Here is a 22,620-nt window from a genome sequence, read left to right on the forward strand (position 1 = left end):
GAATCCCAGCTACCCCACGACCGGAGCAGGCCTCCCCCGGGGACCCCTGCCTCTCGGACCATCCCTTCTGCCCGGCACACCTGACACTTCTTCCCCGTGACCTCCTGGACTTCCATTCTTAAGCTGATCAGACACCTTCCTGGGACTGGTCCCTTCCCAGCCCTGACCTGCTTCCCTGCGGACTCTGGGACTTGCTTCTCCTCCCTGAGTTCCTTCCTGTTGAATCCATCTTTGGGGGAAAGATGTCTAGGCATTCAACTGTTCAAGATTTTACATTATCTACCCTACGAGCCCCCTGGCAGATGTAGAATCTGACATCCTCCAAAAAGTTCAGGACTTTTTACTCTGAATGTCTCAATGTGACCTGAACGGACGGGTTTCCTCCGCTCAGCAAACATCTGTTGCCTCCTCGTGTTTTAAACAGAAAAGCGTTGCACCACCTCAGCAGGGGTCTTCACCGTCCCGCCTTCTAGACCTGCCCCTTTTAGGCCCCGGGTTAGGGTTGCAGGAGGTTGTGGTTTGGGCAGGGGAAGACTGGGACCAAGGACACCCCAGAGGCAATAGGTGAGAGCCGTGGGCACCTCTGCTGAGTGCCGGGCTGGGCCACCCCGGCAAGGACGTGCCATAGGCCCCCTAGGGTCACAGACAGCCTCTTTTCATGGAAACTTACCCCTGCGCCCTGCACCTTGGCCTCTGCAAAGCTCCAGCCCATTGCAGAAGCCGGGGTTGTCGGGCTCCACTCCCCGTCCCCAGGCCGCTCCTGCCTGACCTGCTTCTCCGGGGAACGAATCCAGCAGGTGTCCTCCCTGTCTCCTCAGCCAGCGCCCCTGGGTGCGGCCCTTCCCCACGACAAGGTACAGCCTCCCTTTGGGCACCCCTGCTCCCGGGACAGAGAAGGCGCAAAACGCCCTTCGGTCTGCTCGGGGCCGTCTGCTTCCCTCAGATCTCCGCCCTCACTGCCCTCTGCCCTCTGGGAGAAGAGCCCCAGCAGGGGTTTCTTTCCCCAAGGGTTTTCCCCTTCCGTCCCGGGTGGCCTTCACTCAGACCCCAGTTAGGAGGGTGCAGTTAACGCTGTCAGGAGTGTCGGCTCGTTGGTTCTCTTCTCTCTGGTTCAACCTCCAAACAACGTCCGGCATAGATGGTGCTGTCCATTCCGGCTGGGAAGGGAGGGGACACGGGGGCCTGGCCCTGCAGGGCAGATACAGGAAGAGGAGGTAGAAGTGTGCAGCTCCTGAGCTCGGAGCAGCTGAGGCTGCTTCCTCACTGACCCTGGATGGGGGCTGCGGCCCGTGTGCCCCTCACTCGCCCTTGCTCACAGTTACGGCGGTAGTCAGCACTACAGCAAGGTCTTCCTGTTTGTAGCCATGGTTCCTGCCTGCCCACTCAGGGTCAGACGGTGCTTAGCTCTTTATGTGTGTGACGTTATTCAGTGAAATGTTTCTGCATGGCCTAGAATCCCCCTTCTCCCCCCATACACTGCATTATTTATTTATTTATTTATTTATTTAATTTTTGGCTGCGTTAGGTCTTCGTTGCTGCGTGCGGGCTACTCTTCTTTGCTGTGCACGGGCTTCTCATTGCAGTGGCTTCGCTGTTGCAGAGCACAGGCTCTAGGCGCGCAGGCTTCTGTAGTTGTGGCACGTGGGCTCAGTAGTTGTGGCTCACGGGCTCTAGCGCGCAGGCTCAGTAGTTGTGGCGCACGGGCTTAGTAGCTCCTTGGCATGTGGGATCTTCCCGGACCAGGGCTCGAACCCGTGTCCCCTGCATTGGCAGGCGGATTCTTAACCACTGCGCCACCAGGGAAGTCCCAACATCCCTTATTTTAAAAACCCAGGTTTATGCTCATTTCTTTGAAGAAACCTAGCAATTCCAGTTTTTCTTTGGCCCCTTGACATTTAACTGACAGTAGCCCATGGCGAGTGACCCCATCCTTCCCAGGGCAATGGGGTCTCCTGCTTCCTCTGAGTTCCCCCACCCTGCTCGTCCCCATCCCCGGCGCAGGGGCCTGCAGACCGTCGAGGGCTCCCGGCTGCCTGCATGGCTTTGAGAGGCGGCAAACACCTCCCACAGCCCTGAACTCTCAGGCTGATCCGGGCCTTGAGGGCATCTCTTCCGCCCCGTGACCCAGTGAGGCCCAGAGAGGAGAGGCCTGCTTTGCATTACACAGCCAGAGTCCCGGCCATCTCGGTGCCGGAAACGGTCAAGACTAGAGAGAGAGGGAGGCAGGTTCACCCCCACCGCCACCCCACCCCACCCCACCCCACCGCCTGGCCCAGGCCAGGCATCGATTCCTCCTCCTGCCACACAGCGTCCCCCCCACCGCACCAAGCTGCCAAAGGGTACATTTAGCTGCAGACGCGGGCGGGGCAGGCGGCCGGCTTGGAGAGCCTGGGTAATTGCCTATAATAAAAGCTCCTAGAGCCTTTGTCCCTGGGAGCGATTGCACAGTTGGGCTTGTGCTCGGAGGCCTGTGTGCACTTGGGAGATGGGGCCCGGAGACCTCGCCCTTCCTTCCTGCTGCCACAGCAGGCCCAGCGAGGACTCGGCCCCCCGGGAGTCGAGGTGACCCCGGCCTAGCCCGTCCCTCCTCCTCCTCCGACCTCCTCGCTGCCTGGACGCTGGGGGCCGGGCCCCCTGGGCTCTCTCAATGGGCCAGTGGCCTCAGCTGCAGACGGAGCCCCTCGCGTGGGTGCACAGGGCAGCCTGCGGGCAGGACACAGGCCATGAGCCCGAGTTACCTGGGGTCCCTCCGCCCTGCGGGGGTGATTCACGTTCATGGGACTCGGGGACCCTGAAGGGTGACTGGCAACAGGTGGCCCCCTGCCCTCGGGTGCCCCCACCCCTGCCCCTGGCCTAACTTTGCCTAGAAGGCGCGCTGCCTGCCGGGGGAAGGGGCACACATGTGCCCATTGGGGGGGCCTGGCCCAGGGCAGGGGGCAGAGCACCACAGGGGAAGAACCGACCTCCAAGGGGAGAGGCTCGAGGCCAGGGTGGCCTCTGCTGTGAGTGACCACCGTTCTCTTTCCCGCAGGGCCCAGACCGACCCAGAGCCTGGCCCCCTCCGCCAGGGCAGCTGGGCTGCTGATGCCTACTCCGGCCCCCACAGCAGGACTGAGGAGAGCCTCTCGTGCGTGGGTAAGTGCTCCGGGGGCGAGCCCTCCTCCTGGCGGGGGGCGCCCTGGGGCCAGAACTCCCCTCACTGCCCACAGGGGAGAAGTGGCCCCGCTTGACAGCCGGGCACCAGCATGTCAGTTGCGCTTTGCGCCCGTGCTGTGCCCGACTCAACGCAGGGTCGGTCCGCCAGACCCAGGAGGCAGCAACGTAGCCAGCGGGCACCCTGCTTATCCAACGCCCGGGGTGGGTGTCGCTGAGGCCGTGACAGAAAGTAACAAGCTGGGAGACTGACAACCGAGAGCCAGGTCCGAGCCCCGCCCAGAACAGAGGAGGTGCTGGGCACCTGGCAGGCAGTCCAGGGCCCCCTGCCCAACGGCCCGACATCCGCCCCTCCCCCAGGACCACTTTTAACCGCCACTCCCTTGCAGGTCACTTCCCTGTGGCCTCCTGTAGTCACACCTGCCCCCAATGCGTGTCATGCCGCTATTGCACCTTGGGAAGCAGAATTGAGCCTTGCCAAGAGGACCCCCAGAACTCGACACGGTGGTCTCCCCCGAGGGCAGGGACACGGCCGTTCCCAGGGCCCGTCCCTCCTCTGGCCTCGGCAGGTGCCCAGTGGGGGGTCTCTGGATGGAGGGACGGTGAGGGGTGAGTGAGTGCCTCATGGGCCGGGGGTTGGGTTCTAAAGGGGTCCAATTCTAAACTCTTAGCAGGGCTTGAGCGTGTGTGTGGATTTTCTTGCGACATTAAAAAAAAACCCCCAGAGGATGGCTGTGGTCACCCCAGAGGTACGTGAGGCTCCAGGAACCAGCTCCATCCTTTCGTTCCCAGCAGGGGGGCTTGCCCCAAGACAGGAATGAACCTGCTTTTGGCAAAGCTGAGGTGGTCCACAGGATTTGTCTTACAGCTTCATCTCAGGGCCCTGCTAACAGTGGGCAAAACTGGGGCTTAGAGCACAGCCTGACCCTGAAGTCGCCAGACACCGGTGGTGGCCACTCCTGCCTTCCCTGCAGGGCAGGTGGCCGGGGTCCCTGTTGAGCCCTCTGCCGGCCTGGTCCCCAGCAGTGGTGGGAGCAGCAGCAGGCCCCCTTCCACGGCAAGCCCTGCAGAGGGGGGTCGTGGGGCAGAGACGGGCGTCTAGAAAGCAAGCCGCGCGCTTCCACAGCGGTGCAGGCACAGGGGAAGCAGGGCACTGCAGGGACAGAAGGAGACCTCAGTTCGCTGGCACCAAAAGCCCATGAGTGTTAGGATGCGGTAACCAGGAAACTATGCAAGCTCTATTTTTGCATCTGCAGTGTTGCGAGTGTAATGGCTTCCTTATGTGTGTGCCACATCATTAGGGCCTGATGGCCTCCGGCTACCCAGGCGCCCGCTCACCGTCGCCATGCCATGAGCGCGGAGAGGAATTTCACACTAACATCCGCGCACGCTGGCCCCGGGAGCCCCGGGCTGGTCGGCTGGCAGGACCCCCCTCACCAGCTAGATGTGAAGTGTCTGGTGGATGGCAGGGGAGGGGTTCTCTGTTGGGGGGGTGCAAGGCAGCCTTGGGAGGTGGGCTTCACGGCGAGAAGAGAGCCCCCTGCCTCCCCCAAGTCTCCCGGGATGAGGGCAAGGCCCCCACGCCACTTGTGCTCCGGCTGTAGCTGTGGTCACGGTGTCCGTCTTGGCCAAGGACACCCTGAGCTCTTTGACAGGTGGAATGGGGAGAGATTTGGGGTCTGCCTGTGCTTTGTGGGGGAAGGGGGCCTGTTCTCTGAGCCCGAGGAAACGGAGGAGACGAGAGGAAGGTGGGGGGGGGGGGGGAAGGAGGGCCTCACTCACTTGTTACTTCTCTCATTCAATCAAGAAACCACCAGGGAGCCGGCCGGCTTTGTGTAGCTGGAAGAGAATTTCCCATGATGACTTGCCACCAAGCAGGGTGCTGGGTGTGGCCTTCGTTTGTCCCAGTGTCCGTCCACCGTCCACCGGCAGCTGCCCTGTCCTCCTCTGCCCCGGGCAGTGTAGGGGCAACTGTGCTGGTGCCCTGACCCTCCCCGTGCCCACCCAGCTGTGCCAGGGAGAGCCTGGCACTGGTCCCCTGCTGACACGCCCCTTGGTTGCCATCAGCACAAACAGTGCCTGGGCCGCCGTTGGATCTTAATTTGGAGAGTCAGGGGAAGCCAGGGCCGACGTCCCCGGCGCCCACGTGTGAGGCCGTGTGCGAGGGACCGGAAGGGTCGCCCCGAGGTCGACACCGTTGTCTTAATCACTTCCACTTCGTGGCGTGTGTGAGCGCTGAGTGGGCAGGGAATGAAGGGACCTTTTCTTATCCTCACACCAGGTGTCACCGGGGAACGAGCCCCCCTCACCCGGCCCCCGCCAGGCTTCTCACACGAGGCTGAGGGGCCTGGGAGCTGGCCTCGCGCTGGGCTTGTTTGCATTTCTCCTTATCCCTCTCTGTTATTGAGTCAACTCCATCTTTAAGCCACAAGCAAGTTTTCCATGTCGTGTGGGTTTGGGAGAGAAAACTCCAGATCTGGTGTGTCTTCCCAGGGCAGGAGCAAGGCTGGAACTTCCCTTGGGGAGGGTTTGCTCTGGGCCCCCAGGTGGCCGCATGCCCACCAGGCTCTCCCGGGACTGCAGAGGACTTGGGCTCAAAGGCCCTGCGGGTCAAAGCTGTAACAGACTGTAGCTTCACCCAAACCCGGCCTCAGTTTCGCTGGGGAGAGAGAGGCCCGGGGAGGGAGGATGGCCTGCTCAGGGCAGCGTGCGTGGTTCGTGAGCAGCTGAGCTGAAATTGGGACCACTGCCTCTTGACTCCCCAGATGCAGGGAGGACCAAATGCTGATGCCAACTACTATTTATTGAGCACTTACTGTGTGCAAGGCACGGCACCAGGCTCAAAGTCCTTCGTAAGCACGTTACACACGCTCTGAGGTGGAACCATTGCTCTGCTGTAGATGAGTGAGCTTGGCTCAGAGAGGTTATGCAAACAGCTTGTCTGAGGATGCACAGCACTAAGATTGGAGTCCAGGTCACCGTCTTCCGGGGTCACCCCTGCCTTCCCGTCTGCTGCCCGTTGCATGACTCAAGCTCAGCTGGGTCTCCCTCACTTCTGCCAGGTGGCGGGAAGGGGACGGGCCAGTGAGCCAGTCCCCACGAGCCAGTCCCCGCCACCACCTCCCCCGACCTGAGCCAAGCCCGGGATGCCACTGCCTCTGCCTCCCAAGCGTGTGTCCTTCATGCTGCGTTCACACCGCCCCCCCCCCCACCGCCCCCACTTCACGTTTCCACCCTCTGGGGAGTTTCGGGCTGAGCCGGGCCTGTGTCCCAGCCACCCGTGGGGAGCGGACGCACAGACAGTTGACTAGAAAACACAGCCCAAGCTCTGGGCAGGCGGTATGAGCTGTGTTCTCAGGGCTCAAGCGGGTCAGGGCCACTGTAGGGCCGGAGGGGCGTAGAGCTCGGGGATAAACAGAGTAGGTGTCTGGGATGGAGCAGCCTTCCAGGACCTGGGACAGGAGGTAATAATAACACTGAATGGCAGTGCCGACTCTACTGGGCTTCCTCTGAACCAGGCGCTGCCCTGTGCGCCTCTAGTCCTTCCAACAACTGGGCGAGGTGGGGACCCACACCTTTGCTTGGCATCGCGGCCTTGCTGCTTGCTGGCTGTGCAGGCTTGGGCTGGTTCCTAGTCTCTCTGTGCCTGTGTCATGACACCCACACCTTCTTCCGAGGGTTTTGTGGGGATAACGTGCACCCATACAAGCAAAGTGCTGAGAAGCTTTGCCCGGCACACGGGAGCCACTCAGCGCCTGCTGGGTATGATCTGCTGCTGCCCTGGGGTGGGGAGAGGGCCGTTCCTAATGTGCCCACCTTACAGGCAGCGGGAGGGTAGGTGACATCCCAAGGTGGTCCAGCCAGGATTGGAGCCCAGCCTTCAGAGGTCACGCTCTGGGCCATCCCTGCCATGACCTCCCTGGGGGCAGGGGACACGTCCCAGGTCCTGGGCACCAAGGGAGGCCGGAGAGGCTGTGAGATGACCAGTGAGACGGGCCTGGCTCAGGGAGGGCCGCAGAGGGAGAGGCCAGGCAGTGAGGTCATCCAGGGTAGCCTGCTGAGTGGGGTGTGGTACCTAAAAACTGGAGGCATCTGGATTCTGTTTCTTTGGAGGAGGGGAGGGGGAGGGGGGAGCCTGGGGGACTTCTCACGTCAGCATTTGGCTGGGAATGGGGCTCACCTCCAGGCAGTGGATTCGGCCCATTTTAGTGGAGGGTCAAAAATAGCAGAGGCTGGGCAGCCCAGGTCCCCCGGGACTACCACCCACGAGTGCTCGAAAAGCAATACACAGGGTTGGCAGGGCCTAGCTTCCCTGCTTCCTGTTCCGCCCAAGAACACAGGGCCCCTGTGTTGCCCAGCTCCAGAGAATTATACCCATTCACCAGATTTTTATCCAGCACCGACTACATGCCAGGCACTCCTCTAGATACTTGGGTACATCCAGGGACAAAGCAGGCACAGACTTTGCCCAGTGGAGCGTCTGTGGCTGTCGAGCTGTGCAGTGTTCAGCCTGTGCAACTGTACATGAGCTGCACAGAGGCCCCGTGGTGGAGAAGCCCCAGCTCTGGAGTGTGCGTGCATCCCAGTGAGCAAGGGCAGAGCTCTGGCTTCGGGACTCCCCCTGAGAATGTGAGCAGCGGCCACCTTCAGTGCTGGGAAAGCCCGGGTCTTTGATGCTGGGAAGGATGGTGGGAGGGAAGGTGATAAACATCCCCTGTGGTTTTCCTGGAGCTTCACCCCTGTGTTCCATGCCTGTCTGTCCTGGACTCAGCTCCTCCCTGCAGGGCTTTGAGATTCAACTCTCCGGCCTCAGAGGAACTGCTTCCATTCTTCCTAGGAGATCCTACCCCGTTCATTCCTCCGTGCGCCTGTGGGCCGTGGGCGGGTGCCGAGGATAAGGATACTTGTAGGAGGTGGGCCTGGTCACCGGGAATCTCTCCAGATCAGACCACCCCATACAACTTCGGGGCAGTTATCCAGGGAGCCAGGGTCGCGGGGCAGCTAGAAATCTCAGCCATGGGAGGAGCTGAGACTTCTAGACTCCCACCACTGTCCGTCCGTCTGTGACCGGTGGAGAGACCTCACCTCCAGGGTTGCCCTTAAAGACTCGGCTTCACAAGGCTTTGCCCCCTCCCCCCGGGCAAAGGGGGGGCCCCTCCTTTCCTGACTTCTGGGGAGGCCCAGGCAGGTGGAGAGCACCCTCCAAGCCAGTGACGTGCAAGGCTTCAGTCCCGCCCTGGGCACCACTGAATGGGCAGAAATGGGCGCAGAGCATCCTTGCCCACAGCTCCCCCACCCCTGTGATGAGAGGATTAGGGTCCCCGCTGGGAGACCCCCACCCCCACAAGGAGATGCCCAGCAGCCCGCCCAGAAGGAGCTCTGGGAGACGCAGTGGAGAGTGAGGGGACACGGACACAGTGACCAGGAGGATTAAGAGCTGAGAATCACCCCTGGTCATAATATGCATCCACACGAGTCCTTTAAGAGGCAGCCGGAATCAAAACCCTGCCTTCCTGTGTATGTCTCCTGGGTTATGGGGTCGGGAGCTTCAGAGGGAGCTGAAGATAGTTAAAGGGTCCGGTGCAGAGGGAGGGTGGGAGGGCGTGGGGTCGCCCAAGCCCTGGGGGCGGGGAGGGCAGAGAAGCACCTAGCTGTCCCTTCTCTCAAAGGGCTGGAGGGAAGCCAGCAGGTTCTGGGGGGAGAATGGCTGAGGTCAGAGAGGGAAGGGACTTCCAGCAGGAGGGAGGCTCAGGCCCAGGGGCAGTGGAGCCCGGCAGCCCAGGTTCACAGTCCCGGGCAGGAGCTGGACCCCGTGAGCTCCTGCATCCTTCCCGCCTGGGAGGCTGGGCCTCGGCAGAGCTTGCGGGCGTGTGCAGTGGGGAGCAGAGGCCGGAAGCGCCTGGGGATGAGGTCAGGCTATAGGGAGGAGGAGTCCTCGGCCCCACACCAGTGGATATTCTGGGCATCTGCAGGGCAGTTTGTAAGTGCCAAGTGGTGACCAGTGAATAGTCCATTAACGTTCATTGAGACAGGAGCCATGGCATTCTTCTGTTACGTTTAATGCCTTGTTTAAAAACCTAACAAAACTCTAATAAAGCACAGAGGTGCCATCTGAGCAGCCACCGGATGGGAGTGTGTCTCCAGGCAGGGAGAGGCCGGGTTCATTAACTCAGCCGCCCAGCCCTCCCCGGCCCAGGTGGGCAGAGGCTTCTCCTTCCTCTAGGAGCTGTCCTTAGTTTTTTGGCATCAAGGACCTCTTTCAGAAGCTGGTGGACACTCAATCCGCCTCCCAGACAAGTGGACGTATTCACGACGCAAAGCTTGCATGTGGTGTTTGGTTTTCTGGGCCTTCTGTATCTGGTCTGTGAACCCAGACTAAGAAATTCTGCTCTGCAGCAGTGATGTCATCACGGGGCTGGCCAGACAACCTGGGTTTGGGCCTTGTGTTTTGCCTCATCTGGCTTTTGGGTTTCTTGGCCCACAGCAAGGTAATAGGATTGATTACAAACGGACCAGTTCTGCCCGAAAGCAGAAAACTGAGTAAGATTGTCTTTGAGGTTCCTCTGACCTTAGAACAGCCAATCCTGCACGGACGGGTCAGAGTGGACTGTAGGTTCGCCTGCATCAGAGGACACATACCCATACAGGCAGTTCACGGGTCTCCATCCCACATGACACAGCCAGCACATGCTGCCCTCCCGCTGCCCTGGCTAGGGTTCCTGCCCGCCCACCCCCACCACCTCTCAGGCCTGCAGTTGCCATGACAACCGATGGCTGATCCTGGTCTCAGGATGGTGTATCTGGGCCTTGCAGAGCTCCTCTGAGGCCCAGTATGCAATGGACGGCCCAGCAGGTGTGTGTGGGGACGGTTGCCATGGCAACATACAAGCCAAGCCCGTGTGGGAAACATCCAGACTTCTTACCCTGGTCTCTGTATTAGCCGGGAGCAGGAGGTCTGATTTTGCATGAGTCCAGTTTCAGACCGAGTCCTCTGGGTCAGGTTCTTCCTCCTGCCTCTCCCTGCTGGAAGCCCACCTCCACCCCGACCTGACTTCTTCCTGACCAGCCGAAGTGCGGAGAATGTGGGCATTCTCTTAAGGCCACATGGCGAGTCCTGAAGGGAACCCGAGACCCCCAAGGCTCGGGAATAAGGAAGTCCCCAAGGGGTCCTGGATGTGTTAGGGCTGCCAGGTCCCCTGCCAGTGACAAGGATCTCAGGACAGAGGTCCCGAGGCTGAGCCATGAAGGGCCCATGGTGCTGCGGACAAGCAGCTGGGTCCATAGGAGGAATCCTCCACCCCGTCCCCCACCCCCAGGATTCTGCGGGCCAGTCCGAGTGTGACCGCAGTCCTGGACCCAGGCAGACCCCAGGTGCGGTGGGCATCCGGGCTCCAGGAGGCTCCTGGCTGGACAGGTGGTCCTTCCCAATCCCCACCCCCCCTCCAGGACCCAGGCCTCCTTTTTGGGATCACGTGCAATTATTCAGCAAGTCCCGAGAAACAGCAGGAACTTGTGGGAAGTTGTGAGAGACCCTCAGATCTGTGTTCAAATTCTGATCCCACCGGCAGCCTGCTGGGTGACCTTGGGCAAGCATACTTCTCTGTAAAATGAAGATAATGATAGTCCCCGCTTCGGAGGGTTTGATGAAACGGTGCAAGTGACAGGTCTAAGAGGGTCCCTGGCAATAGCAGGTGCTTCGTGGCGGTAAAGACCCCCTGCCCCGCGGCTCCACAAGCATCAGTGAGCCCTTCTTAACGGCTCCATGTAGGGAGACGTCGTAGTCAGCCCAGGCTGCTTTAACAAAAGTACCGTAGACCGGGCGGCTTAAACAACAGAAATGTATTCCTCACGGTTCTGGAGGCTGGGAAGTCCAAGGTCAAGGTGCCAGCCATTTCGGTTCCTGGTGAGAGCTCTCTTCTTGTCTTGTAGACAACTGTCTTCTCGCTGTGTCCTCACCTGGCTCAGAGGAAGCAAGCGCCCTGGTGCCTCTTCTTATAAGGGCACTGATCCCATTGCCAGTTCTCTGCCCTTGTGACCTAATTACCTCCCAAATGCCCTATCTCCAAATACCACCACACTGGGGATTAGAGTTTCAGTTTATGAATTCGGGGGGGATACCAACATGCAGTCTATAATGGGGGGCTTACAATTTAGTTAGAAGGGGAGGATCTCTCCCTGGGATACAACTGGGCAGAATTTGACTACGTGGCACCCTGACTATAATCGGTAGAGAGGAAAGTTCAAGATCAGCGTGGGATGTAGTCAGAGAAGGCTTCCTAGAGAAGGCGGCCCCAAGGCTGGGCCTTGAAGGGTGAAGTGGACTTGAATTCATATAAGAGAATGCATCGGGGAGAAGGGCAGACACAGCCAAGGTGCGGGCGTGGGATTTGGCCTGGACCCGAGGGTGGGTAGGAGAGCATCGGAGAGCAAGGCTCCCGGGGGCGGGGGAGGGAGGCCGAGTGCTGTGTGTGGGTCAGCACTGGCCTCTGTGGCGGCTGACACCAGAGGGTGGGGGACAGTCCTTCCCTGGGAAGCCACGCAGCTCACCTCCGCCCGCCATCACGGAGTTCTGGCTTGTAATGGAGAAGGGGGGGCGTCAGCGCTCAGGGGTCCTGGGCGGGGTGCTCAGAAGAGGAGCAGGAACCCAGTGCCTTGCTGTGCACGCCCGGGCTCCCCTGCCGAGGAACGGAGGTCCCGTGTTCTAACCTGGGGGTCAGGATGCTTGGGGGGCGTCAGGGAGCCACAGCCCAGCCCTAGATCGGACCTCACCTCCCGGGTCTGAGGCCCTCGGGCCACAGTCCCCGCTCGCACACCCAGAGCACCCAGCCTCTGAGCAGAGCGCCTACGCCCTCCCAGCCTGGGAGAGCCCTGCCCGCCAGCTGGGGACACTGGGCTTCGGGCTCAGGCCCTGTGTCCTCCCTGGGCTCGTCTCGGGCCCCTACTTCACACGATGGGCAGGCTCGCCCCCGTCCTGTTGGCATGGAGGCTCAGGGCAGAGGCGTCCAGTGCCGTGAGCCCCCAGGAACGCGGGCTGGAGTTAGACTTCCTCGGCATCCTCAGCCTCCCGGAAGTGCTCCCTGAGACGCTGGGCCAGAAGGCAGACTGGGGCCCACGGTCCCTGGCTCCACGCCCAGCCTTGGGTTTGCTGGGCCTCATTTTCCCCAATGCAGGCGGACAGCAAATCTCTTCCGGGCCCACACTCCTGACCTTGCAGCCCATAGGAAAAACCCCCAACCCTGAAGCTTAGGGAGCCTCCTGGGCCCAGAGAGGCTGAGCCAGGGCCCTGCAGAGTCCACGGAAACGTCTCAGCTACCAAGGCCCTGGAAAGCAAAGGCTGGGAGGAAGCAAGAGGATCAATCTGGGAGGGCTTCCTGGATGAGGTGCGAGCCAGCTGGTGCATCCATGCCGGACCACTGTGTCCACCGGCTCTTTTTCTCCTCCAGGTGGCCGGGGAGGGTGGGGCCCAAGTTCCTGGTGGGACTGCCAGGTGCGCGAAGGAACGTGAGGACTTCTTGCCCACTCTCGCCCTGTCCCCCACAGGTGTGCAGGGCAGAGATGGGGGAGGAGAGGGTCTCAGCTGTGACCTGTCCCAAGGTCACAAGAACTGGAGCTTCCTCGAAGGGGCAGAGAGAGGGTGTGCTGGGCTCCCCGCGGCCCAGAGCTGTAGGGAAGGGAGGGAAGATGTGGCTGGGACGCTGTCCCCGGGCCTGGCTGCCATTCGGCACCAGCTGCACTGTCTCTCACCGCGGGTACCGAGACGTCACTGCTGTTTACAGTCCCCACACATCTGCTCTGAGTCACGCATTCATTCATTCCATCAATCGTCATTCATCAAATATTTCTGAGAGCCCACTGTGTGCAGAGAGCCGTGATGGGTTCTGGGAAAAGCTCATCGTCAGTAGGCCAACCAAGGGTGGATCCTTGGGAATCACAGAGGAGTGGATAAAGGATGTTGGCTGGATGCCAGGCGATTATTGCATTGGCTGCAGTAAGCGTGTGGGAGAGTCAGGAAAGGCATCGCACAGGAGGGCCCTTTGGCCTTGAGAAGGGCCAGGAGAAACAGAGGGTCCAATCCTCTTTCCACGCCAGCTCCTCCTAAAGTCTTCCCGGCCTTGACTGACAGCAACCCCAGGCCTAGAACTGTCCAGGCCCCAATCCTTGGGAGGGTCTTGACCCCTCTCTTTCCCACAGACCCACATCTGGTCCATCAGCAAACCCTAACGGCTTCAAAAGATGCCCAGAGTTGACCATTCCTCACCACCGCCAAAGCCACCACCAGTTCCAAGCCACCGTCATCTCTCACCTTGATTTTTGCAGTCTGCCCAGGAGCCCCGCCCAGCAGCCAAGGGACCCTTCCAAGGGGGAGCCAGGCTGTGCCAGTCCTCTGCTCCAAGCCGGCCGGGGGGCTCCCATCCCACTGGGCGAAAGGCCAAGTGATGACCTCTGAGGCCTCCGCACACTGGCCTCCACCACATGCTGACCTCACTGCCTGCCGCCGGCCCCGTCTTTTCTCTCTAGCAGATGTGCCTCTGATCTTGCGATTCTCCGAACACACCCGGCACACCCTGCCTCAGGGCTTTGCCTGGGCTGTTCCCTCTGGCTGGAAACCTCTTCCCCAGATATCCATAGAGATTGTCCCCTCTCTTCTTCAGATCTTTACTCAAATGAACCTTCTCAGTAAAGCCTTCCTTGGTCACCGAATCAAATAGTCACCCCCTGCCCACAGCTGTTTCACGTTCCCCTTCCTGCTTTGTTCTTTCTCCTTAGCACTTCTCAGTAGCTGATGTTTCTGTCTATTGCCTGTCCCTCCCATTGGAGTGGACGTCCCACGAGGACAAGAGTTTTTGTCGGTCCCGTTCTCTGCTGCACCCGCAGCACCTGTCAGAGCTGGCGTGCGGAGGCGCTGAGCAGGTGTGGGCAACGGGAGGCCGGCTGGCCAGCTGCAGACGAGACGCCACTCGGCATCAGCCACCTCCGCAGCCTCCAGCCTGGCCTCGTGCATGTTCTGGGTGCTCAAGAAGTCCCTGCTGAGAGGTGGAAGGACATGGGGGGTGGGTGACATGGAAGAGAAAAGGGCAGAAGGAAGTGGGCATCAGTGGCTGGAGGGCTTTCCACAAAGGTGGAGGTGTCGGGACGTGATGAAGGACCTCATCACAGGGGTCAGGTGGGGACACGTTAAAGAAGGTGCTTGTCGCTCAGCCCCTGCTCTCCAGATCCTGACTGTGGGCATAGAAATCAAGAGAACCCTCCCCTCTTCTCTGCTCTGCCCTTAGCCCTCGAGGGAACCAAGTGTGGACTCACCTGCCCACTCCCCCTGCCTCAGATCCCACCTTCTCCCAAGGTCACCTTTCAAGGTCAACCAGGTGGGGGCAGCCTAGCCCTCCTTCCCAACTTCTCCTCTCTTCCTCACTCCCCACCCCCAGAAATCCTCTCTCAAACCGAGGGGCAGATCCCAGAATGCCCTCCCACAACCAGGGCTACATCCATTTCCAGTCACGGGCGGGGGATGTAACATCACACTGCATGCCTGTCCTTGGCCGTGTGCCTGTATCTTCATTCCTCAAGTTGCTTTAAGTTATCGGTCAACAGATGTGGTCAAATCGCTCATCCCACGCCCACCGCGGAGACTGCCAATGCCTTTGGAGAGAGAGGAGTGGGGTGACGAGCGATTTCGGGGGGCTGGAGATTGGGGACTTTCGTGATTCCAAACCAGCCTCCTTCCCGAGTGCCCTCTGGAGCCCGGGCAGGGTCCAGTCCCCGCCACAGGCCACTGCATCGTTAGCACCCACTCCCTGCCCAGCTGGGCCTCTGCCTCAGCACACAGACCCTCGCCTTCTCTCTTCATTGGACCCTCCCGGCCAGGCGGTCCTGCAGAGTGGGGAGAGGAGAGGGGACGGGGCAGGAACCCCTCAGTGGGAGGGGCTCCAGTCTGGGATTGGGGGTGCTGTGACAGGGCAGGATCCTCTCTTTTTAGGAATCACTTGAGGAAGCATATATTGGCTTTATCGACTGCTGCTGGAATGGCTGTTGCCACGGCAGCCGAGCGCTCCCACTGCAGTAGAGGATGGTGGGAAACTCGGGATGTGAAAGGAATAAAGAGAGCGGGATAGAGGGAGAGGCCTCACTGGGGAGCGTCTATAAGTTCCAGGACGCCAAGATGATGATTTAAAGGGACCACCCCGTGATCACAGCAAGACCCTTTAGAGAGGGACAGCGGGAAGGTGAGCAGTACTGGGTGGACAGAGGGGGGACCGGTCCTCATGGGGATCAGCCCTGAATCAACCCAGGCGGTGAGCACGGAAGGTATTTTCTGTCTCATAAATTGACAGGTGGTGTTTCATGCAGAGGGAGGATGGAGGGGGTCTAGTGCCTCTCTTCTGGAAAACCCTCTTTTCTAGAAGGAGGCAAAATTTCAGGAGCTGTTTATTGAAGGAAGGGGACGGGCATGGGGTTTGGGGCATGTGATATCCCTCGAGAGGAGACACAGGGGAATAAAGAGAGGGGGCAGGGACCAGGCTGAAACACAGGAGCCGATGAGGGGGTAAGATCCCCAGGAAGGAAGGAGGATCAGGTCCAGGGCAGTGGGCATCCAGGGACCAGGAAGCGCAAGTGGACAGCGCAACAGGTGGAGTAGTGTCAGAGCAACTCCAGGGACTGATGTGGGAGGAGGGAACCTACAGACGTGGGTACCAGAGACGAGGGGCCGGAGGAGGCGCCGGACCTTGTCTACAGCAGTGCGCACGGGCTGGGATGGACCACAGCGCAAATCATGCTTTTCGGCTAGATGGCAGCTAGTTCATTTCTCCCTGTCTGCTAAGGAGGAGATTGAATTTGTGTACAGGAGGAGGACATACACACAACAAGCAAACTACTGTAACCTGGTACACTAGGGAACAAGTGTCCCCAGACTCTCAAGCTGCTGTTTTTAGGAATGGTGAGATTCCCGCGTGATTGAATTAGCTGTGTCTTGTGCAAACTGGAGGAGACCCCTGAGTAAGGATGAGGACTTCAGAAGCGATTGTGATTTCATGAAAAGCGGCCTGTGTCGGGGGAGGGAGCGCACGGTCACCCAGACCTTTGGCACCGACGATGGGACTGGATCCCCTCCTTGAGCTGGGATCTTGTGTCTGGGCTTAAGCATGAGTGTCCCGTGTGTGCCCAGAGGGAAGATCTCCTGATTGGCCTCCTCCTTTGGGCATTCTCTGTGCCCGGACCAAGTTCTGGCATGAAACCACTTAAGCCCCTTTACCCATCCTATTGTGTCTCACTCCCTACCTGAAATCTCGATCCCAGCCCACCCCTGAGTCTCCTAAGTGCTGGACACAGGCCCAGAGGCCAGTCTGCATTGTGCCCTCTGCCACGGGACCTTCTAGTGAACTTGCACTCACTGCCCCTGCTCCCTGCCCACCCCCCCACCCCCCGCCCCATTTGAACCCTTCCCTATTTATACTGCATCCTACTCCAGGAAGCCTCTGAGATTTCCTCCACCTATTCTCCCACCTGCCAGCACGACCTCTTACTCCTATGCTCATATGTATTGGGGACCTCCTAAGTAAGTGCCAGACCCTGGGGTTACAGCATCAGTGAGGCAGCCAGGGGCTCTGTCCTCCGGGGTTGGGAGTCTCCCCCTTGTCATTCCTGTAATCAGTATACAGCCACCTCCGTCTGTCTGCCTGCAGCGAATGTGTTGATGTGCTTGACGTTGCTGTTTCCCATGAAAAGGAGTATTATTTTCCCAGGTCTTGTATTGTTACCTTGCATGTCCTGCCAGACATTGAGTTCCCTGGGGGCAGAATCGCCATCTTTCCCTGTTTCTCCGATGCCCAGCCAAGGGTCCACGTTTCCTACCAAACACCCCTCTGCCTGAGAAGTCAGTGCTCAGTACTGTGGTCAGTGCATCCTCTCTGCCACGACACCTGGACTTGCAGACTTTATAGTGTCTCAGTCCAGGCCTGGGATGATGGAAGACAGAGTCCTGGGGACAGGACCCAGGAGCCATGCAGGGAGCAGGCCCGAGGCACAGCCCTCAGGCCTCCAAGTCCACGTTACCAATACAGCGGCAGCATCTGCTCCACCAAGGTGCCGAGAGACACAGCTCTGTCCCTGAGAGCGTGGGTGCCGGTGGGGGAGACGGACGCGTACACAAATGCCTCTCACACCAGGCAGGCTGTGATGAGTGCTAGCAGAGTGCGTGAAGCAGGAGACTCCGATTCTAGGGTGAAGGGGGGCCTGGGGCTAGAGAGATGGAGGTTGGGGATGAGGTGGGCAGGTATCCGATGGCTAGTGCTTTCTGGCGAATAGTTCTCAGGGCTGTGCCTTCCCCAGTGTGTGGCTCCGCTGGGGCCCGCTCCTCCCTTTCTCCTGTCCCTCACTTTCTTGCCCGAGGACCGTTTGCTTAGGCAACTTGGCCCTGACCTGGGAGGCCGTGGAGAATGGGCAGTGTCGCCCTCTACTGAGGGACAGCCCCTTGCAAACGGCTGCCTGCTCGTCAGCCTCTAGCCTCCGCTCCCCACCCCACCCCAGCTCTCTTCCCTGGGCCCGGGTGGGAGGGGAGGGAGAAGGGCTCGGAAAATGTCGTTTTTAAGTGCTCTGCAGGCTCCACCGTAGCTCTGGCAGGCAAGGGGCCAGTGCTCAGCTTCCTCCTGATGCCCTGGGTTTGACAAAGCGCTTTGCAGGTCCAAAGTCCCTTTACCTCTGAAGCTGGTACTATAACCGCTGTGAGAGAAGACCGGGGGTGGGGGGCGGGGAATGCAGTGACTTTGACAAGGTCATGCAGTCACCGGGAACCCAATCTCCAGGTCCCGAGAGTCAGTCCTTGCCTCCAAGGCCCTGAGGCCCCTGCCTAGTCAACCCTGGGCCCCGTCTTTCCAAGCCACCCTCGTCCACCCCCTGCCCCCGTCCTCCGGAGGCATCCCGCACTTCAGGAGGGCAGCCTGGAGCCCCAGAGACTGAAGGCAAGTGGGGGGCCGGGAGTTTCCCGGGCGACCTGGATATTGTTTCTCCACGCCCGCCTCATCTCCCCCCAGGCCCCACGAGCCCACTCTCCCTCCGCGTCCCGAGCCGCCCAGTCTCAGCCCCTTTTACCCGCACGCCCATACCAGCTCAACGGAACCTTTCCACCGCGCCCCCCACCCCCACCTCCGGGCGCGGCAGGGGGCAACCCGTGCCCCGAACCTGCCCGCCTCGGCGGGGAAAGCGAGGAGAAGACCGGGTCGAATCCTTCATCTCCCCCTACCCCCTACTCATCCGCCCCTGGCTCTCGGCTGCAGATACCACCCCCTCTCGAGCCAGAAATAGACTCTCTCTCCCCCACCTCCCGGCGCTCGCGCACACCCCTCCCCTTCTCCGCCGGCTCCTCCGCCTCCCCCCTCCTTCCTGCGCTCCGAGCCGCAGCCCACAGCCTCCGCTCCCGCTGGCGGGCGGCGCGCGACCCACGGGACCCACCGGCCGGCGGGCGGGCGGGGGACCGGGTCCCGGCGCCGGGCACCTCCGAGCGCCAGCCAGCGGCGGGGCTTGCGTTCTTCTTTGATTGATTTTAAGATTTTGATTTGTATTTTCCCCGCCCCGCCCCTTTTCCTCCGACCCCGCCCCATCGCTCCACGGCTTCCGCGCTCCTTCCCTTTCCCCGGCTTCCTTCTTCGCGATTCTTTCCCGGGCGCCTCGGCTCGCCTCCTCCCCGCTCCCTCGCTCCCTCCTCCTTCCTCTCCCCTTCCTCCTCGGTTCCTTCCGTCCTTTCTCTCCCCCTCCCCTCCCCTCCCCTCCCTCCCCCGCCTCCTCCCTGCGCGCTTCCCCCCCACCCCGCCCCCGCCCCCGGTGCCTGCAGACGCGCGGATCGTCCATGCGCTCCTCGCGGGCAGAATGCTGGGCGGCAGCGTCAAGAGCGTGCAGCCCGAGGTGGAGCTGAGCGGCGGCGGCGGCGACGAGGGCGCGGACGAGCCTCGGGGCGCGGGCAGGAAGGCGGCGGCGGACGGCAGAGGCATGCTGCCCAAGCGCGCCAAGGCGCCGGGCGGCGGCGGCATGGCCAAGGCCAGCGCGGCGGAGCTCAAGGTCTTCAAGTCCGGCAGCGTGGACGGCCGAGTCCCCGGCGGGCCGCCCGCCTCCAACCTGCGCAAGCAGAAGTCGCTCACCAACCTCTCGTTCCTCACGGACTCTGAGAAGAAGATGCAGCTCTACGAGCCCGAGTGGAGCGACGACATGGCCAAGGCGCCCAAGGGCTTAGGCAAGGCGGGCCCCAAAGGCCGCGAGGCTCCGCTGATGTCCAAGACGCTGTCCAAGTCCGAGCACTCGCTCTTCCAGGCCAAGGGCGGCCCAGCGGGCGGCGCCAAGACCCCCCTGGCCCCGCTCGCCCCCAGCCTGGGGAAGCCGAGCCGGATCCCGCGCGGCCCCTACGCCGAGGTCAAGCCGCTCAGCAAGGCTCCCGAGGCAGCCGTGAGCGACGACGGCAAGTCGGACGACGAGCTGCTCTCCAGCAAAGCCAAGGCGCAGAAGGGCTCCGGGCCCGTGCCCCCCGCCAAGGGCCAGGAGGAGCGCGCCTTCCTCAAGGTGGACCCCGAGCTCGTGGTGACCGTGCTGGGAGACCTGGAGCAGCTGCTCTTCAGCCAAGTGCTGGGTGAGTCCTGCCTCCCTGCCCCACCCCTGCCTTTCCCCTCGCCCGCTGCCAGGGAAGGTGTGGGGAGAGCGGCGGGGCTCTCTAGACCCCGGGTCGGGCTATGCGGGGACACTGCATACCCCAGATGCACAGGGCTGGCCCATCCCCAGGTGCATATGGCTGAAGTGCGCCCTGGTAGAGACGTCCCCAGGCTGGGGCTCTGCTCTGGCCTGCCGGAGGTGAGGCTGGACAATGGGGTGGGGGGCTTAGCTCCTCAGAAATAGAGCCCATCAGCTTCCCGGGATCTTAAAGCCTAGAATCTTAATACGGCAAAACCTGGGGGGCTGCTGGTGACCTCTGCCGTGTTCGGTCTGTGCGGGGCAAGAGCGCATTCAGCATTGCCGGGGAGCGCCGGCGGGAGCCGATCTAGAGCACAGATGTGGGGAAAGCAGATGTGAGGGCTGTTTGGCCGCGGAGCAGAGCTGAGGCTCCGCTTCCTCTCTGGATCCCCGGTGGGAGCACGAGTCGGATTTCCCGGGTATGGGCTGTGGCAAGGAGACACGACGGGGGCCTGGGGGCAGGCGGGCAGCCAGCTGCCCGCATCTGGACGCGTGTCCTGTACCTCGGCCCCGGCCCCAGGCCTGGGCCAAACCCCTACCCCACCCCACTCCCCAGGTTTTTAGGGCGTGTGGAAAGGTCTGGGCTTTCGCGCGGAGACTCCTGGTTGACTGGGAAGCCTTTGCCTTCTGGCTAATGGAAGCCGAGCGGGCGGGAAGGGAGGAACAAAGCTCGCTCGGGCGGAGGAAGCGCAGAGAGCTGCCCCATTGTTCTCCGAGCCTGAAGAGCCTAAGCAAAAAACCCGGAGCGGGCCCGGAACTGCGCTTGCTTTCCCCGGGGACCCTGTGCCCTGAGAGGGAGGGACCCGGGATGCGCGGGACGCAAGGCCGCTGCGCCTCGAGAGCCGGCGCGGGCCGTGCCGGGGCCACGAGAGGACAGCGGCGAGGCCCGGAGCCGGGCGGCCGCCGTGGCTCCGCGGACTTGTTGCGGGGGCGGGGATGTGGGTCCTCCGGCGCCGAGGGATCCGAGCTTCCCGGGTACCAGGCGGGCTGCCAGCCCCGCTGGGGGCTGGGAAGGGGCGTGTGCGTGCGCGTGTGAGGGGCGGGACCGACGCGGGCTGCGGTCCGAGTGATGGGCAGGACGAGGTGGGGCGCGTGGGAATGGGGGGGTGAGGTGCTCGCCTGGTGGCCTGGAGAAGTCATAGCTGGGAAGACTGGTTCGACCTACCGCGACCTTCCCGGGACCCACAGGCCCCGTGTGGGCCAGGACGAGGGACCCCCGAGCAGGGGCAGGGATTTGGAGCTTTGGATTCAGAGGCTCACAGAGGAGGCCGCATATGGGCTCTGCAGGGGCAGTCGGGGGGGCTGGACAAGGGCAAAGAGGGGGGCGCAGCGGCCTGAAGGCCCGGCCTCCGCAGGCAGGGACCCGTGGGGATGAGGGTGGGGGCAGAAGCCGAGGGGCGGCCCCACCCCTCCCCCACCCCTCCCCCCTGTGCCGAGTGCTGCCCTCAAGGAGCTTACAGTCTAATGGGGGTGAAACAGACAGTAAAGGAGAAAAGAAAGAAAGTAATTCCAGGCACCAGGGAAGGCTGTGGAGAAAATGGGGGCGGGGCCTGCTTAGGCCCCTCTAAGGAGGTGGTACTGAGCTGTGACTGAGACCAGGGAAGGTGCAGGGGCAGGTGGGGAGAACACTCCCTGCAGGGCTACGAGGGGGTGGGGTGGGATGGGGGAGAGGAAGCAGGGGCTGTCTCTGGGGGGAGTGGAGGGAGTGTCAGCGACACAGAAGACTAGAGGGCACAGCCCCCCTTCAAGGTCAGGGCTTCCCCAGCCCTGCGCGTCCCTACACTGCCCCAGGACCTAGCTGCCTGGCCGAAGCCCTCTTAGTTGCGTCTCAAGAGGCAGTGACCACAGAAACCCTGGCAGATAGTCGTAGAGCTGGTGGGCGAGGGGAGAGGAGGGCAGGGGGAGAGGCTTTGCTGTAACCCCTCACGCCCACTCAGCACTTGTCATGTCTCAAAGCGCGCCCTGGGAGTGAGGGGAGAACAGGCCCCATTTCCCAGGCGGTCCGGAAACACAGGGTCAGAGTCTCGAGGGGCTTGGAGTCTTCCCTGAGCCAGTGATGGGAAGGCAGATTCTGCACGTCTGTCCTGATTGCTAAGTCGCAGCTCTGTGTAGGGGACCTGATTGAGGGAGGGGAGTCAGCGGGCAAACAGGGGCCTGACCAAGCTGGTGTGTGCTGGGCATGGGCCACCAGACCGGCCCTGATGACCCCACGGCGGGGCTGGTGCGGGGAGAGGGGTGGAAAGTCTGGTGAATGTGCTGGACTGACCCCGGGCGGGGCTGGCCCCAGGAGGGCAGTGCGGGGGGCATTGAAGGGTGGAGCAGGGAGGGCAGGGGAGGAGGCGGGAGAAGATGACGGCCAGGTAGAGCCCCTCTCCTGTGTGGGATGGGGTGGGGGAACAGGAGAACCCATGAAGGTGTCCGGGTTGTCAGGACCCTCCCTGGAGAGCAGAGTGGCCCCTGGGGAGACGAGTGGACGCCTCTGCCTCCGGATGGTGGTGAAGGACGCAGGCTCTACACCCGTGAGCCTCCAAGTCAGGACACGCTTACTCCCTGGGACCATCTCAGACCCCGGAAGCTGCCCAGCCCCCGTTGCTGGAGGGAGAGGGAGTGAGGCATCCCCGAATAAGAGCCTTTCTGGAATGAAAGGGAATGAAAGCTGATCATGGCTTGCCAGAAATCAGCTGGGGCCCAGATGGTCCCGACAGGCGCCCTGCCCTTCCCTGGCTTTGGAAGCTGCCAAAGAACTAGGGTCCCACTGGG

At 61.6% G+C, this 22,620-nt stretch overlaps 1 protein-coding gene across 6 annotated transcripts in view; it reads left to right on the forward strand.

Moving 5' to 3' along the window:
• Positions 1 to 22,620, forward strand: part of NAV1 (neuron navigator 1) — a 212,991-nt gene that overhangs the window by 63,995 nt on the left and 126,376 nt on the right. For 5 of the 6 annotated variants that reach the window (XM_068541883.1, XM_068541882.1, XM_068541885.1 and 2 more), the window contains 2 exons: positions 3,032 to 3,135; positions 18,977 to 19,762. In XM_068541883.1, the coding sequence (XP_068397984.1) occupies positions 3,032 to 3,135; positions 18,977 to 19,762 (890 nt within the window). The remainder of the gene's footprint in view (positions 1 to 3,031; positions 3,136 to 18,976; positions 19,763 to 22,620) is intronic. The other variant, XM_068541888.1, reaches the window with a different exon arrangement.

This window comes from Eschrichtius robustus, chromosome 3 (assembly GCF_028021215.1).
Source record: "Eschrichtius robustus isolate mEscRob2 chromosome 3, mEscRob2.pri, whole genome shotgun sequence".
NCBI classification, from domain to species: Eukaryota; Metazoa; Chordata; class Mammalia; order Artiodactyla; family Eschrichtiidae; genus Eschrichtius; species Eschrichtius robustus.